Raw genomic sequence first — 17,970 nt, 5'->3', positions numbered from 1 at the left:
TAAAGGCTTTCAGGCGTGCAAAGAATCTGAAGTATTTGCTAGTCAGAAGCAGCCCTACCTCAAAATCCTTCGAACCAACCACCAGGAACCTTCCCTTGTAACAGGACTGTTTGCCGTACATGTCCCAACGTCAATCTGTCTCCCACTATTACAACACCCAAAGGGCAGGTTAATGTCACAGGACATTATTCCTGCATCACGGACAACGTGGTTTACTGTTTGACATGCACAAAATGCCTATCAACAGTTTATATCGGGGAGACTGGCCGTAGGTTGGCGGACAGGTTCAGGGAGCACCGTAGAGATGTCATCAACGGGAGAAATGACCTTCCTGTGCGCGCCCATTTCAACCAAGAGAACAACACTCGAAGATCTGAAGGAAGTCAATTTTCATGCCCCCTAGGATAAAGAATTGATGCTTGGATTGATTTAAGGATCTGATGACGTTCTCAAACTGAGATATGAAACAGTTGTTTAAATCATTTATCTGTTTCTTGGTTGACTGCATTGAGTTCAAGATAGAATCGTATTTGTCACTGATCATTTGCTGGGACGACTCAATCGAGTCCAGGCACTTTGACAAATTCGTTGTAATATATTTAAGAATTGGTTCATGCTTAGCGTACATATATCAAGTTATGGAGCACGTGGGAAGTTTGGAGAGCACGAGAGAAGCGTAAGAGTTGCTCTCGGCTATGCCTCGAGCAACTCTAGCTTCTTGAGTGCTCTCCAAACTTCCCAAGTGCATCCATAACTCGATATACGCACAGCTAAAAGCATGAACCAATTCTTTTATAACATAGTGAAAATAAAGTAAATGATTCCTGGAAAACAGGTTTTGTTCCCAATTAATTACAAAATTCTCTGTGCAAAAAAAAGGCGAAAATGGTTTCTCATATCGGTTGAATCTTAACGTTTCATTAAGCTTACAGCTCTTATAAATATACATTTTTAATGGTGTTGTCTCTCTGTAAAAGTTTTTTTCATAATAAAGCGCGTGCATGCTTCCCCCATCTGACTTGCACACGTCATTGGATGGACGCACGGCCGTGCGTGTGTTGAGAAATGTACCATGATGACGTTAATAGGAATTAGATTAGGATGCACACGCGCTATGTTATAAATTATTTGAACCATTAATCTTATCAATTTGGGTCTTAAGTTCGTTTCTAATTTCATTCTTGATGTTGGGAAGGAATTCTGTCTTCCAGATCTTTAGAATGTTGTCTACGGTGAGCGGTTCTGAGGAAGAAGCCATTTTTGTTACGGAGCTTAAAAGATTCGTCCGGTCGCCATGACACTTCACTGTTCATTCAGTCAGGCAAGGAAACCCTCGGACATAACTGGAGTCAACAATTTGTCTAGGCTCGATTACCAGCCGCTGTACGGGAAAATGAGCCCGCGCTCACCCAGCCGGACTCGAGGGAGGGCCGAAAATAGCCTGTGAACAGGCACCCAAGTGGGGTATAGGGCGAAAAGAAAAGTCGGTGAGCCAGGCAAGCGAAGTGCAGTATGGGGTCGCCTCTTCTCCGAGCAAGATTTTTGTCTTCGCCCTATACCCCACTTGGGAGCCTGTACACAGGCTAGCCAGAAATTGAGCCTACAGTTTGATGGAATCACCAAATTTATGTTTCTGTTTGATCGTGTTTCCGAAGATTTAGCACAAAGTTCTTTCACGAGTAGAAACTTACCATGTAGCACGAAAATTTTGGGGATTGGCGAGTCTTTGTGGTTTGCGGGAACAAATTTTTGTGGTTCGAGATGACTGATATTTTTTTTGTGAACTAATTTTTGCGATGCTCTGTTCAAGCAGCAGAACATTTCAGTGGAAGAAACCTTAATATTTTCAACTTTTATTGTACGGTGTATCGAGTCAATGTTCACTCTACTTACATATTAGAGACATATCACTGTAATACCTTACTGTATAAAGAGGCTGAACAAAAAGAAAACAAAACAAAAAGCCTACCTTACCATGCACAACCAAACACTGTTTTGTTTATACGGTTTGCCATGACCGGTATTACAGTATATTATTTTCTAAATGTTTGAATTACCGTGGCTGAAACCTTCCTAGGCATACAGAGAGGCTTTCGAGTGAAAGGTGTAGCAAGTATTCAACTTAGTCACCTAACTGGGAGCGGACTGCTAAAAAGCAAAACTATGCCCTTCTGTAATGTAATGAGACAGACTCAGTCGATGATAATAACACTCTTGTTCAGTTGAAGTTTCAAGAGTTGAAATAACTTCTGTGCAGGCCGCCGCAGAAGCGCCACTAGAAAATGGTTGGTCTAATACATGATTCGAATCTGTGCGTTCCCATTCGTGCCAATCTAATGTACTGAATTGCTTTACTCTTGACAGCTGCAGTTACTTTTTCCAATGGAAAATCATGTAATGTTCTTGTTTAAGTCTAATGTATATCCCCTCAGTAGGGCAGGTCTATAAAATGTGGAGTTTTTAATTTGACTGAAGGGAGTTAATTTTTGCAGCGTTTTATTTTGCGGATCGAGGTCAATCCGCAAAAATTAAAACCCGCAAAATTTTCATGCTACGCGGTAACCTTACTTCTGATGCAGCATCATATCTGTGACAAAATCAAACATGGTAGTCAATGCTGGGAGGGTCATTTGACAAGTTAGGTAACTTTATCCAGTTTGCTAATTTTGTCAATCTTCAACTCGCAAACTGACCCAAACCTGCCGGTAATAAAGAGGAAGCTTGGTCCATGGCTTCCAATGTAGAAGTTAAAATGAATAACTTTGACGCATATTTACCCTCCAAAAGTTCAAGAGAAGCACCTCCCCCAGTGCTGACATGGCTGACTAGCTCCTCTGTACCATACTTAGCACAACAAGTTGCTGTATCCCCGCCACCTTACAATAAAACAGAAACATCAATATTGTAGATGTATTTTTTTCAGTCTGTGACACGGCATACTTGGAAAAAGAAAATCAGAGTTCTCCCAACAGGAGTCGAACCTATGACCTTCAGATTATTGCTTCAGACTGAACCAAACTAGTTATCAAAGGGTCACTGGTTCGGCTCCTGTTGGGAACATTCGGTTCTTGTTTAGTATCTCATTTTTTATTTTTTATCTGCAAGCTTTGTAGAAAGAACATCGAGGAATGTACATAACAATCGAGAACGTTGAGAATTGTTTCAGATGTGTTTGGCTTTAGCCCGAAATACAGCTACAAGCTATTCCACTGAATCTTTTTTGGTGTGGTAATTTCGTAAAATTATTTCACAGGGCTTAGATGAGCTTTTATTGCATGGTGTAACTGTTACTTACCTATAATAGATACTGCGCCAGCTTTTGTTGCCGCAACGACTGCATCCATAATACCTTTGGTTCCTGCTTCAAAGTTTGACATCTCAAATACACCCATAGGCCTAAAACATAAAAATAGGACAATGCGGAATTAAATTCACAAGCGGACAAGTGTACAGTGGCTGGTAGCCTTTATACTCATTTGAAGTTACAAGTTAATAGCTACAATCTTGATCCTAAGTACACACTTCCAATGAAAAAGTAAGACTTAATACCCCCCCCCCCCCCCCCCCGGCCCATCTTAATAACGGGAAAATCGTGTGTTCTGACTTGCACATGAATTCATTGTTGATTTGTTTTTGGTGGGGGTGGGGGGGGGGGAAGTTTTCTTTTCCTTTTTATTTCGTCCGAGATTAAAGGTTAACAAACAAAAAGCCTGCAGGATAATAGCTGATTTAAACGACAGCCTGTTAGCCGATGAAAATTTGTGCTTTTGCGGAGGACATTTAAAAACAAATCTGTCTAGGTAAAAAGAAACTTTGAAAGAAAATTCTACATAGTTGATGATCAAAGTATCACTGCACTCTCCTGAACTCGGCTTTAAAGCCTGGTTTACACGTACGACGCAAGCATAAGCGTAAGCACAAGCATAAGCACAAGAAACCTACGTATAAACCGGTGCGATGCAAGCATAAGCATAAGCACAAGGATGTTTACACATGCGACAAGCATACGTATAAGGGGACATACGCAAGTGCAGAAGCATAAAAATTGGTTGCCGCCATTTTGCAAATGGCAAGGCATGAGTAACTAGAATGCACAAGCACAAGACAATGGAAATCGTTCCATTCCCTTGTGCTTGTGCTTACGCTTGCGTCGTACGTGTAAACCGGGACGACACATACATAAGCTCAAGCACAAGGCGCTTATACTTGGGTCGCACCGGTTTACACGTAGGTTTCTTGGGCTTATGCTTGCTAGTGTCGTACATGTAAACCAGGCTTAAAGGGGCACTGGCACGACGATTTTGCTGTATTTTTGTCAAAACAGCTCAAATATTTGAAAAAGAGCCTTTTTTCTAACATAAAATAGCTGTACAATACACAGGAAGAACTTGCATTTCCATCCTAGCATCCGCAGCCAATGATAATTTATACTTCTAGTTTCTGTGCACTAGTAGGGTTTTTCCTGACACAACTGAATAATTATTTTGACCATTCCATCGACAGGCCATTTCCGAGTTGCTGTGAATCTCATTATGAAAGCGAGGATAAGAGCAAATCTTTTCATATGAAAATTAGTTTTGTTTGCATTTGAATGAAAACTAATTTTCATATGAAAAGTTTTGCACTTAGCCTCGCTTTGACTATGAGGTTCGAAGCAACTCGGAAATGGCCTATTCAAAGTGACACAAAAAACTGGTAACACTACCCCTTTAACGCCCGGCCAAACGGAAGCAACAATATCAAACATTGCTGAATCCAACGTTGTTGAACGATGTTGCACAGTGTTAAACGAGGTGGCCAAACGAATGCAACATGTTTGATGCAACTCAACGACAAAACAGCGCCATATTGGTTTGTCCAAGAAATGGCGCGCAACCGATTGACCTCCTCATCAATCCACCTCCTCTCTTTTCCTGGTCTTACAGTTTCACTTAATACTTTGCCATTTCTCTTTCTATATGAAGAGAGACGTGTTCAAGCTTTCGCCGTTGGGATATTGAGCTTTGTTCATTCGCCATACTGTAGCGTGAACACTCACGCGGCAACACAAGAGGCAAATATAAACAATAAATTATCGCCATGGATACAGATACCCACAAAGCCAGCTTAGTGGGCACGTGCAAGTGGCCAAATGAATGCAACATTGTTCTTCATACCTGAGAACATTGTTGGATGATATTGAAGATGACGTTTGATGGAAATCAAACTTTGTTCAACATCATAAAGCATCATGCAACATGTTGGATTCAACAATATTGGACGATGTTGCATCAACATGCTGCAACTGTTTGGCAGGGCCTTTGATGGAATGTTGGATGTTAAGAGGGAGTATTTCTGCTGGAGCTATACCGCCACAAAACGCTTTTTACTGACCCATTCCACACAATTGTTTTAGCTTGCATCACCACCTTTTGAAATTTCTTGAGACTTTCTGATCCGATGTCTAATCCCTAGTAAAAATACAGAGAGAAAAACACAGGCACTACAACATTTACTTCCAAGGGGTGCATGACCCTCTCCTCAGATATTACCTTTCCCAATTTGCACTTATCACATCCAGACAGAGTACCTTATTTCCAAAACGAAAATGAGACCTTGGCATAAGGTTATCTGCAGAGCAGGGCCCAGTTGTTCGAAGGTCGATTAACACTAATCGACAATCAACAGTTAACTGAGGTTTTCATCTCGCTTATTAAAAATGTTTTTTTTACAGCCATGTTAACCAGGATAAATTTTGCCTAATTGGGGTTTGAAAAACTGGGCCAAATCAAAACACGATTAACGCTAATCCCCGGTTTAAAGTTAACCGAGGTTTGTATCTCGCTAGTTAAAACTATTCTTAAAAGCTGATTTTTTAGCTATAGGTAAAGAAAAGTCTAAGTCAAAATAGAAGGAAACATCTTTTGGAAAAAATAATTATTGATAAGTAATTAAACTCGCATTAAACTTCACGTTAACCCAGGATTAGCTTAATCGGGCTTTGAACAACTGGGCCCAGGAGAACACAACCTGTGATTTGGGGCTGATTTTTATCAAGCAAAATGGATACCAGCATTCATATGCAGGGGAAAGGAGAGGCACGATGGTGAGCGCACTCGCCTCCCACTGTTGTGACATGGGCGTTGAGTTTGTTGTTGGTTCTCGTCCCTGCTGTGGGTTTTTTTTCCGGTTGTCCTCCTAAACCAACACTTCCAAATTCCAATTCGACCCGGATCGTACGAACACCTTTGAATTGAGTTTTCTTAGCGGAGAGCTGTTTGGTTCTCTGTGGGTAACAAATCACATTTAACGTTTTTTTTTTACGCACTTTAAAATGAGTACAGGTGTCAGTGGTGTGTATCGCCATTGCTGGCACTGCATGCAAGGACAAACTTATGCTGCCTTTTTATCTAAAAATAAGCTACACGAAGTATGCGTGAATTTAGATGAAAGGCCAAACCATCAGTCATTCAGACATATGCAATGCATGTATTCTTTCACACAACAAGACAAGATCAAAGGCTCCTGTGAGTCAACTCGTGAATGCAGATGACACATAGTAATTGAAACTTAGACAGATACGGAAACTTCCTTGAAAGCTAAAAGAAATTATATCTTTGCCCAATTATGTAACGAAAAATAACCATTCTTGTACTATAAAAATGATTGTCAAATTATTCTCTACAGATTGAATAAGATTATTCTGATGCGCCGATAAAAAAAAGTCACTTGTTTTTTTTTAATTCAAAGTTCATAGAAGCATGCCATGTGCAGCTACGTCATGCAAATTTGTGTCCGATAGTCCGGGGCTACCAGATTTTGCGATCGGGCCAGTGGATTCTGACCATCACTTGCCCGATGGGTAAGTGAAGTTTTTTTGGGAATTAAAATTACAAAATTATTGTAGGGCATACTTTTTCTTAACTTCCAGGTAGATTTGCGTTTTTCAAGCCGATCTCACAAAAGGAAATCTGTTCAACAAAGTATCGCATTACATTTCATGCCCGACATTAATGCGTGAAATTTTTCCTTTGGAGTTCAGTCCAAGCAATCCTCAAGTAAAAATAATGAAATATGACAAGCTCTTGCTAAATAAGAATTATTTATCGACCACGTCCTTTTGACTTAGTTCCTTATCTCCTCTGGGAGAATAGGGCCGTAACCACGTCCTTTTGCTTTCCCATAAATTACCAGTTGTAAATTTCATGCATTTCATGCAAATTCGTGTCCGATAGTCCGGGGCTACCAGATTTTCCGATCGGGCCAGTGGATTCTGACCATCACTTGCCCGATGGGCAAGTGAAGTTTTTTTGGGAATTAAAATTACAAAATTACTGTAGGGCATACTTTTTCTTAACTTCCAGGTAGATTTGCATTTTTCAAGCCGATATCTCACAAAAGGAAATCTGTTCAACAAAGTATCGCATTACATTTCATGCCCAACATTAATGCGTGAAATTTTTCCTTTGGAGTTCAGTCCAAGCAATCCTCAAGTAAAAATAATGAAATATGACAAGCTCTTGCTAAATAAGAATTATTTATCGACCACGTCCTTTTGCTTTCCCATAAATTACCAGTTGTAAATTTCAAAAATGAAACATTTTTTCCCTTTGAAACCTCTATGAAAGCTGACAAGATCTTAAAGTGTTCACTTCACCAGAAATTTGCATAATTTTGTTTACGACGTCAATGATGCGTGACATGGCACGTTCCGCTTTCGCGTGAAAACTGACAGCAAAACTAGTTTTTTTTAGCAAACTAATCTACTTGATGGAAAAATATGATGAAAGATGTCGAGTTTTCATGTATGCAAAAAGTTATGATTTGCAGTGAACATTTCAGTTTATAAGATTGCTTCTTGCAGCTGAAGACATTTTCTGGTGGCAAAATTTCAAGTTGCGCAACGCTATATCACGCATTCTTTCTGCCTAAAACAATTCAGTTAGTTCAATCGCGAGGGAGGTTAGGTTAAAAAATCAGCGAGGCCTACAATAAACAAGGCCACTAGTGCTAAAGGCAAAAGCTCTAACAAGCGTCTTGTTTATTCAAAGTCCATGCTGACAATTACTTTTAAATTAAACTATATTTTAATTAAACTATTTCTAAATTAAATTATTTTTAATTCTTAAAAGACACCGAACTTTGTAAAAAAAAAAAACGAAAAAACCTATAACTTTGCTCAGATTCAACGAAAAAATCTCCATTCTTACACTAAAATGATTGTCAAATTATTCTCTACAGAATGAATAAGAGAATTCTGTTGTGTCGTGAAAAAAATGTTCCTTGTGTTTTTTTTTTTCACTAATTGAGTTTACGACCCCGGACTTTCTGAAAAACTGAAAAAAACTTGTAACTTTGCTCAGATTTAACGAAAAATCTCCATTCTTGCACTAAATGATCGTCAAATTATTCTCTACATATTGAATAAGAAAATCCTGATGCGCCGTGAACAATAAATGTTCGCGTGTTTTTTCCATTAATTGAATTAAAAAACTCATTCACTGCGCACGCCCGAAAGTTAACGACCGAACCAACCGACCAACCAAGTCAACAGTCAGCTATCGCTACAACTCGTTCATTGCGCATGCGCGCATTCACGAGTTAAAAACTTTAAATAACAAGTTGTTTTATACAAGTCCTGCAATTCATTGAAAGTGGCATTTTAAAGTATACTGTTTTATGTCACAAGGAACAAAGCAGAAGGCAGTTTTTTTAATTTTCCATTTCTTAACTGCACATTCTCCCTAAATTCAGTAGTGGTAGTAGGGATCCTTCAGTCTCAGGAGACCATGGTGTGCGCCCTGTTGGGTCAGTCTTTCTGCTGAGAGCAGCGCCGGATGCGGCTCAGCAGTCCAATCCTAGCATGGCAGTCTCTGCCACAATTGTTGCACGCAAAGTTGGATGGCTGGTTAGAGTCAGCGGTTTGGTGTCTCTCTTTACGTGTCTGTTTGTCCTCCAGCTGGAGGTTCCTCTTCTCCTCTCCACTCCTGACACCATCACGTACGGCATGACGCAAGCCATCTCTGTCATCTGGAAGTTTTTCCCAACTGGGAGCCTCGGTTAAGTGATGGCGGCATGAGGATTGCTTCGATAGCCGGCCGCTTTTTTTACTAATCTTTTGCCCAACACATGGCTGAAATCCTTTCTGGCTACATCAGAAAGCGCAGAAACAGATGCTCAGCTAGCTCCGACAAGAAAATTTCTATTTCCCCACACGCGAAAAACTGAAGGACGCCAAAGTCGGTGACCTCGGCGGCGAATCAGCATATGAGTCGAGGAGGCTCTAAATAAGATTGGATCTATCTCTGAACAACTGAAGTCAATATTGGAAAGGCTAAACAAGCTCAACACTATCGAGAATTCAGTTAAAAGCATTGAAGCCAATGTAGCGAACCTTAAAGCTCGAATTGCTAAACTTGAGCAATTTGAATTACCAGCAGCGGAGGATATAAAGGACTTGAAAGAATCATGCATCTTTAATGGTGACAACTGCAAAGGAAATTCAGGATCGGATGGATGAAAATAACACAAAAATAAACTCGCTGTTGGAAAGCAAAAAGATGCTTCGCGATCAAATGAACGAACTCAGGTTAAACAACCTCTATCTAGAAGCTTATTCCAGACGAGAAAATATTAAATTCTTTTCCATCCCCGGGGAAGATGAAGAGAACACCGAGGAAACGTTAATAAGAAACTTCATGGAAGACGACCTTGGATACAGAAATGCCCGCACAGTTGAAATACAACGTGTACATCAACTCCCTAGAAGACACAGCAACTCTGGTCCGTGGGCAATAATTGCTAGGGTTCCTTCGGTATAAAGATGTAGAGGACATTTTTTCGCTAGGAAGGCACCTGAAAGGGACCGAACAACAGATGTTTCAGGATCTTCCATGGGAAATAATTAAACGCAGAAGAGAGTAGATGCCAACATTCAAGAAAGCACAGAGAAACGGTATGAGGGTTTCCTTTAGTAAGAGTCAACCTGACAAGCTTTTCATAAATGGCAAATTCTGGCCTTATGGAAAACTGCTAGAAACAAGTGATCAAGAAAGTGAGTAGGATAACTGTGTTGCAACATTGTATCTGTACAATAACATTATCCTATCAGGCGGCCTGACAAGCAACTCTTCTTCATTCAGTGATTGCAGAGCCTTGTTTTGTGCTTTCATGCCATTAAGACCGAAGACTGATAAGTTTTTTTAAAAGGTTTTCTTTGTTTTTGTGTCGCTTTCAGTCGCCGGTTTTTGTATGTGTTTACCTTTTTTTCCCTTTATTTTAAATGTAAGCTTGTCTTTCTTTAATTCTTCTCATCAAAACTTCACTCATGAAAATTATCGATATATGAACATAACCTATTTTACATTTCAACCAAAGCAGTATTCAAATTACCAACCAACAGCGATAACACTTTCACATTTTAACAAAAGAGCAGTGCTGAAGAATGTCGCTTTTATCACTTCCTTCCAAAACGGAAAAGAATGTTATTATGATAGCTTCTCTTAACATGCGGGGCCTTGGGAATGATACTAAAAGAAGAAAAACCTTCAACTGGTTGTGTTCCAAACACTTTTCCACCTATTTGCTACAAGAAATCCACTGTTCCGAAAAAACAAAAGATCTATGGGCCATAGGATGGGGCTGCAAATCGGTCAGTATAAAATGCAGACTGCAGACTGGGTATAAAATGCAGACTAAGTATAAAATGCAGACTGCAGACTGCAGACTGGGTATAAAATGCAGACTAGGTATAAAATGCAGACTGCAGACTGCAGACTGGGTATAAAATGCAGACTGAGACCAAAACCGCCTCTTCGTCAAATATAGGATACATTTTGAATTTTTCAACTTAACTTACGCTGGTGTCATTCCTTTGTCATATACCATCGTCTTTCGAGAACATTTCCCAGGAAATTGACATTATTATATTGTTTTCGAAAAGCGTCAACCTTGAAATAAACAACCGCAAAGCATGACGCAGAAACATGACCTTTACTTCGCACGTGGCTGACCTTTTCGCCGCTTTGCGTCTACATGACATCGGCGACATCGGTAAGTGGCAGTCAGGGTGGGAGTTAAATAATGTTTTTTGAATAAAATATGTGTTCATGTATTGCTAGAATACTGAAGGTATACAATTTGTCTTTGACAAACCTCGTTAATATTCAAAGAAACTAGTTAAAATCTGTCAATGTCAAATTGCTTGCCCCCTCGGAAATCAAGTCAATTATGAAAACCGTCATGGGCATAATTGTTTACGAACTAATGCAAAGCGATTAAGCTTGAGTCTTCTTTGTGAAGAAAGGGCCTCAGGAAATGAAAGTTATCAAATCGAGATAAAGAAAACAAACTGTTGAAAAATCGGTTGAAAATAAGGTCAATTTTGTGGGAGATGATCTCGGAAATGTGATTGTGTGACACTAGGGTAAGTTGAAAATTAAAAATGTATCCTGTATTTGACGAAGAGACGGTTTTGATATCAGTCTGCATTTTATACCCAGTCTGCAGTCTGCAGTCTGCATTTTATACCTATGCTGCATTTTATACCCAGTCTGCAGTCTGCAGTCTGCATTTTATACTGACCGAGCTACAAATACCTTTTTAGCACCATGTCGAGTACTAAAGTAGGTATAGGTATCCTTTTCAACAACAATTTCGAACTTCAAATCATGAGAAGTTATATTGATCCCCCAGGACGATTTATAATATGCGATTTAATGGCAAATGGAAAACTCATAACCCTGGTAAATGTTTACGCCCCAAATGAAGATGATCCAGATTTCTTGAAACTATTGCTGAACACATTAAAGACTTTCAAAAGGACGAAGTAGGAATTGGAGGTGATTTTAATCTTGTTTTAAACGTAGAGAAAGGCAAGAAAGGCGGCCTTCCCAGAACATATAACAATGCAAGAAAAACGGTGTGCAAGATTGCCGAACAATTTGATCTTGTTGACGCTTGGAGACTTTTGAATCCAGATAGTAGCAGATACACTTGGCGCCAAAAGCAACCAGAGGTTCATTGCAGACTAGATGTTTTTCCTGGTATCCCAAAGCTTCATGGGTAATGTTGTCTCAGCCGATATCGTACCAGGTTTTAAAACAGATCACTCCTTGATAACACCGAACATATCATTGCATACATGTACAAATCCAAGTGGTCGTGGATCAAACTAACTATCGAGCAGACAAAGGAAGAACATACAGACGATAATTTAGTTAACCATTCTGTTCTTTAGGAAATGATCAAAATGAAAGTTCGAGAGAAATCCGTCAGTTACCCGATTGGGAAGAAAAGGAAAGAAAAGGAACATATTTTAGAAGAAAAAATTGCAACACTTGAAAAAGAATTAGACTTGCCAACGATCACGACACAGTACAAAAATATTTTAATTGAAACATTGGAATTGTACAGAAAAGAATTAGAAGAATTTGTACGGTGACGCACTCAAGGGGCGATTCTAAGATGCAAAGCAAGATGGTGTAATGAAGGTGAAAAAAATTCAAAGTACTTTCGTAACCTTGAAAAGAGGCATTACAAACTTAACACTGTAAGTCAACTCCAAATCAACAAGAACGAATTTGTCACCTCTGATACTGGAATCCTAGAAGAACGTGAAACCTTCTATAAAAATCTTTACACATCTCAAGGAAACACAATACATCCAGATAGAGAATTCTTTCAACACGAGAATGACACACTTCTTGATTATCACGAAGCTGCGAACTGTGAAGGTTTTTTTAACTGAAGAGGAATGCCTAGAAGCCTTAAAAGATATGGATTCAGGAAAAACACCTGGGACTGATGGTTTGCCAGCCGAGGTTTATTAATAAAACCTTTTAGGACGAGTTAGCTTCTAGTTTGATAAGTGTCCTTAACTACGCTTACTATCAAGGGACTCTTTCGGTATCACAGAGACGAGGCATCGTTAAACTTATACCAGGACGCTGATCCACGCTTTATTAAAAACTGGCGCCCTTTAACTCTCCTGAACTGTGACCTTAAAATAGCTACGAAAGCCATTGCTAATCAAATAAAGAAGGTTATTCCAAAACCTATTAACAATGATCAGACGGGCTTTCTAAAAGGTAGATTTATTGGAGAAAATATTAGACTGATCGATAGTATCATAAACTATGCAGCAGAACAACACATCCCTAGGTTGCTACTTTTTATTGATTTCCAAAAAGCTTTTGACTCACTCAAGTGGTCATTTGTCAATCGTACGCTTGAATATTTTGGGTTTGGCCCCTCTTTGACAACTTGGATTCGAACGTAACATTGAAAGCTGTGTTAAGCAATGAATGGTCAAGTAAATTCTTTAAGTTACAAAGAGGTGTTCGGCAAGGCTGCCCTTTGCCGCCCTACCTATTCATACTTGCAGCTGAAGTCATAGGGAAAGCTATCAGAGCTAATACTAATATAAAAGAAATCACCGTGAATAATACAGAAACAAAACTAAGCCAATACGCGGACGACACAACCCTGATCCTTAACAGTACCCAAGACTCCTTATCCGCTGCCTTTGATACAATTAAGAACTTCGGTAAATCTTCTGGTCTCAAACTTAATGACAAGAAAATTGAAGCACTATGGATCGGGTCGATGGAGAGTAAGAAAGAAAAACGCTCCCCCGAAAAGAATTTTTAATGGCCTGAGAATATAGTCAAAGTCCTTGGAGTATGGATTTCTACTGACCCAGCTGTCACTTTAAAAATGAATTATACAGAAAAGGTGGATAAGATAAGAAATATTCTGAGCTGTTGGGAATACCGACGATTAACTTTAATTGGCAAAATTCAGGTTATCAAGAGCCTACTCTTATCTCAACTCACTTATATTTTAACACCTTTAGCGACAAACCAGAATTTTATTAACGAGATAAATGACATTTTTTATAGATTTCTTTGGAACAACAAGGGTGACAAGACTAAACGAACCGTGTTGATAAATAAGTATGAGAATGGCGGTCTAAAAATGGTTGACTTATCTTCTTTAAACAAATCGCTAAAAACTACTTGGATTAGAAAGTATCTGGATACTTCGAACCAGGGAAAATGGAAAGAAATTGTCTTCCTTGAACTCGAAAAACATGGTGGCAGCCTTATCTTTAAGGGCAATTTCAACAAGATTGATTCCCTCAAGACTTTTTCAGTAAAGAACAAGTTCACGAAAAAAATGCTAGAAATTTGGTCTGAGGTCAATTTTGAAGGTGTTATAAAAACAAAACAACAGTTTCTTGTACAACCTTTGTGGCATAACTCGCTAATTAGAATTATTGATAATAAACCAATAATTGGCTTGTTATCAGAAAAACTCTTTTTGCGAGGAATTTCAAACGTCAAAGATTTAATGAAAGAACCTTGCAAGTTTCTTTGTCTCAAAGATTTTATTGAATTATATAAAATACAAATAAACCCCTTGAAATATTGTGGACTTATATCCGCCCTTAAATGTCTTTATAATAAAAATTTCCCAAATGAATCTACAACTGTTTCAGTTAAACCGGATTCTTTCCTTAACTCATTTCTTAAAAGCTCTAAAGGTAATAAAATAGTTTACAAGAAACTTGTCTCTCTTAAAAGCTATGTACCAGAGAAAAGCCAATTGAAATGGAACACTGACGTTTCACAGGAAGGTTGTAAGGCTGATTGGAAAGCAGCTTACACCTTGGCATCCAAGGGCACTAAAACTTCGACCCTCATTAACTTTCAATACAGATTCTTGCACAGAACTCTTCCCACTATTTTTTTTCTAACAAAATTGGAATCAAACAAGACCCACAATGCTCTTTTTGCAGTAAAGCTCCTGAAAATCTTATTCACCTTTTCTGGTATAATTGTCCAACCCCTAGTTGTGCTGGCCAGATTTCCAGGTAAGTCAAGAACCCAACAAAGTCGGGCTCCTGACCTAGAAAATTAAACAGTAAGCGTAAGCTACACCTACTGATTCTGTCATTGCCTTCTGGCCTTTGATTTTATTTTTCATCAAGGTACCCCTTAAGATGTGACCTCCTTGTTTTCAGATTTTATTTATTAACTATTTAAACATATTTCCAGACTAACAAGGCATACAACAGAGATCATGACTCCAATAAAATGATGCCCCATGTGACAACAAGTGTTACTCACCATCCAGTCTGCAGGAATCCCAGATTCGAGAGTAGCAGCTGCAGTCTGCAATCAACAAAATAAATGATAATTGAGTGAGTGAACATGAGTGGACTTAGTTCCTGAAGGAAAAGGATTTCGAGAAAAATATTGGAGGGATGTAACTGTGCCAGAAAGCGTCCAGTCGTAATTCAAATTTATTGAACTGACCTACGGCCTCCAACTTACCTCAGCATCATCAGCAAATTTACTAGCAGCAATAAAATCTGTTGGCAAATGGAGGTTTACTCCCTTCTCTTTTGCCTTGTCACAGATCGTGTGGATAATTTTTGACCCATCCTCATCAAAGAGTGACTTGCCAATCTAAAACAAAATCACCAACTTATGCTCAGAACATTAAACAAGGAGACGTGATATGAACTGGTTGTTGAAATTTCAGATTGTCTTCAATGTTTCATTTCCTTAGTGAAATTATCAAAATGGTTCCCAACAACCAGGAGAAGAATAAATTGGTAAGTTATTCAAAACTTCATAACAATAGCTTAGAATCTATGATAACAATCATTCCATTCTGCAGATAGCAGAATGGAATGCTCTTGTGCAAAAAGCCTAAGCCCTTGGCCATTCATTTAAGCTCACCTCCATGTTATGGAGTATTTTAACAAATGTATATGCCATTCCACCTCCAATTATCATATCGTTCACTTTATCCAGTAAATTTTCAATGAGTAAAATCTTGTCAGCAACTTTAGCCCTGCAACAAATTGCAAACAGATTGTTGCCACTGAGTGAGCGCATTCAATACAAATGATCCAATCATTCAACAAAGTTGATGCGTTAAAATTGGAAAAGAATATTTAATTAAAATTTAAGGTAGCCTCACAATACATAACAAGCCTTGCTTTCTACAGTGAGTGTAACAAAAAAACATAAATTGGAGGAATCAAGTCTGCAAGTGGGCTTACAATTTGCAGTAAACATTAAAACAACAAAATGAAATGAAAAAAAACAAAACAAAAGCCTTTCCAGTTTACTTTATACAGATCAATCAGCAGCATTTAAGGGATAATGTGTTACATCATTTCTGTCAACAGTGATTCAGTTCAATTCTCATTTTCGTTGTATCTTGTGTTTTATAATAAGAATAAGAGAGATTGCTTAAGAAATGCATTTACTTGACGAGAACGATGCCATCAATACAGATATCAATAATTATTCAAGGCTGTATATATATATATATATATATATATATATATATATATATATATATATATATATATATATATATATATATATATATATATATATATATATATATATATATATATATATATATATATATATATATATATATATATATATATATATATGACTACCAGTGGATAAACTGAAGACTTCATCTGCTATAAAACTGCTCAATGGTAGAACCAGAGCTGTAAATAAAAGATGAACTTTTGGAGTCGGACTAGTTCAAACACATTTAATTGCTACTCGGAGTTTCATGCTTCTAGCGAAGCAATCATCAGGCAACTGACAACAATAACGGTTACATGAAAAGATATACAAATTTGAAAATAGGGAACAATGCTTGCTTGCGTGATGTGTCAAGATTCTATTGGGCGGTAAAACTGGGCGCAACGTAAAACGGTCGAGTAAACTAAGTAAACGTGGTATTTAACAGAAACCTCTTAGAATGTCTGCAAATCGAAGTCAGTTCATTTCTATGATTGAGTGATGACATTTCCGGTCTGCAAATTATGAAATATTTCTCCCATAAGCAAAGATTACATTTTTTGTTGACATTTGAATACGATCTAGCTTGCTTCACTTTTCTCCATTTAATCTGATAATTGATTTTCTGTTCCTTGAGACTCCATATATACTTGCTTAGCTCTGTTACATTTTTGTAACGTTCGTTTCTAAAGGAGCATGTATGGTTTCTGTAACGTTCTTTGAACGTTGTGTCACACAATCCGACGTAAGTTTGTATTGCCTGCGGTGTGACGACCTCTGCCTGGTAGACAATGTTCCGTACATTACAATTTCCCTCAAGTGGGCAAGAATTCTTGTTTCGGCAATTGCAGTTGTTTTCGCTTTCTTCGAATTGATTTGGCGATTTGCTTATTTGAGCTTTGTTGTGGTTGGAGATGATGGATTTTACGTTGTTCATACAGCTGTAGCTCAGCTTAAGAGTGTTCCGGTTGAAGATTTTGTGCAGCGGGTTGGATTAAGGAAGTGCAGATCAATTAGTTGGAGAAAGCATTTGCCGACTTTCGTTTCTACATTTTGACTGTATGGAGGGTTGAACCACGTGATATTTCTTTGGCGGTTTCTGCGCGCACGTTGCCGTGATGCTTCAGGTGTTGGTGCTTTATACGACAGGTTGTACTTATAGCCACTTTTATAAAGTGCGTCTTGGTACACACTTTTGGCCTTGTCGAAGCATTCCTTGTCAGAAGAAATTTCAGATAGCCGCTTGTTTATGGATTCGGGAATATTTCTAAGGATTGAAGGTGGATGGTTCGATTGCTTGTGTACGTACAGCGGTACGTTTCCTTCTTTGGTGTATGGGGAGTGTTTGCCACTTTTTAGGTCTAGGGTGACGTCTAAAAAATTGACTCTAGAGAGGTTTGCTTCTACTGTGATCTTGAGATCATTATCGCGGAAGATTTTGCAGATATCTTTCTTTATTTTCTCGATCTCTTGTGGTGTTGCATTGAATGCTGACAGCCCGTCGTCTCGGTAAAGGCCGATGTTATTTCCGTACTTTTCGGTGAGGCGTGATAGGATGTAGCAGCCAACCAGCTCGCATGTTTCTGCGCCATCAAACGACCCCATGGTGACATCGAATCGGTCGTTGGAGGACTTCTTTTCCCATGGG

At 38.7% G+C, this 17,970-nt stretch overlaps 1 protein-coding gene and 1 pseudogene across 1 annotated transcript in view; one reads left to right on the top strand and one right to left on the bottom strand.

The window, feature by feature from the left end:
- The window catches only part of LOC146457744 (phosphoglycerate kinase-like), a 38,063-nt gene extending 22,161 nt beyond the window's left edge, over nt 1-15,902 (bottom strand). The window contains exons 1-6 of the mRNA XM_085091565.1: nt 15,729-15,902; nt 15,318-15,452; nt 15,111-15,155; nt 5,374-5,450; nt 3,296-3,396; nt 2,778-2,876 (exon numbers count right to left, since the gene is read on the bottom strand). Coding sequence (XP_084947691.1) covers nt 2,778-2,876; nt 3,296-3,396; nt 5,374-5,450; nt 15,111-15,155; nt 15,318-15,452; nt 15,729-15,887 — 616 coding nt within the window. The 5' untranslated portion in view covers nt 15,888-15,902. The remainder of the gene's footprint in view (nt 1-2,777; nt 2,877-3,295; nt 3,397-5,373; nt 5,451-15,110; nt 15,156-15,317; nt 15,453-15,728) is intronic.
- LOC146457745 (uncharacterized) lies at nt 8,843-14,820 on the top strand (annotated as a pseudogene).
- Nucleotides 15,903-17,970: the final 2,068 nt, after the last annotated feature.

This window comes from Pavona decussata, unplaced genomic scaffold (genome assembly GCF_977016875.1).
Source record: "Pavona decussata unplaced genomic scaffold, jaPavDecu1.1 SCAFFOLD_237, whole genome shotgun sequence".
NCBI lineage: Eukaryota > Metazoa > Cnidaria > Anthozoa > Scleractinia > Agariciidae > Pavona > Pavona decussata.
Note: the sequence above shows the minus strand (reverse complement) of the source record. Positions and strands in the feature narration are given on the sequence as shown.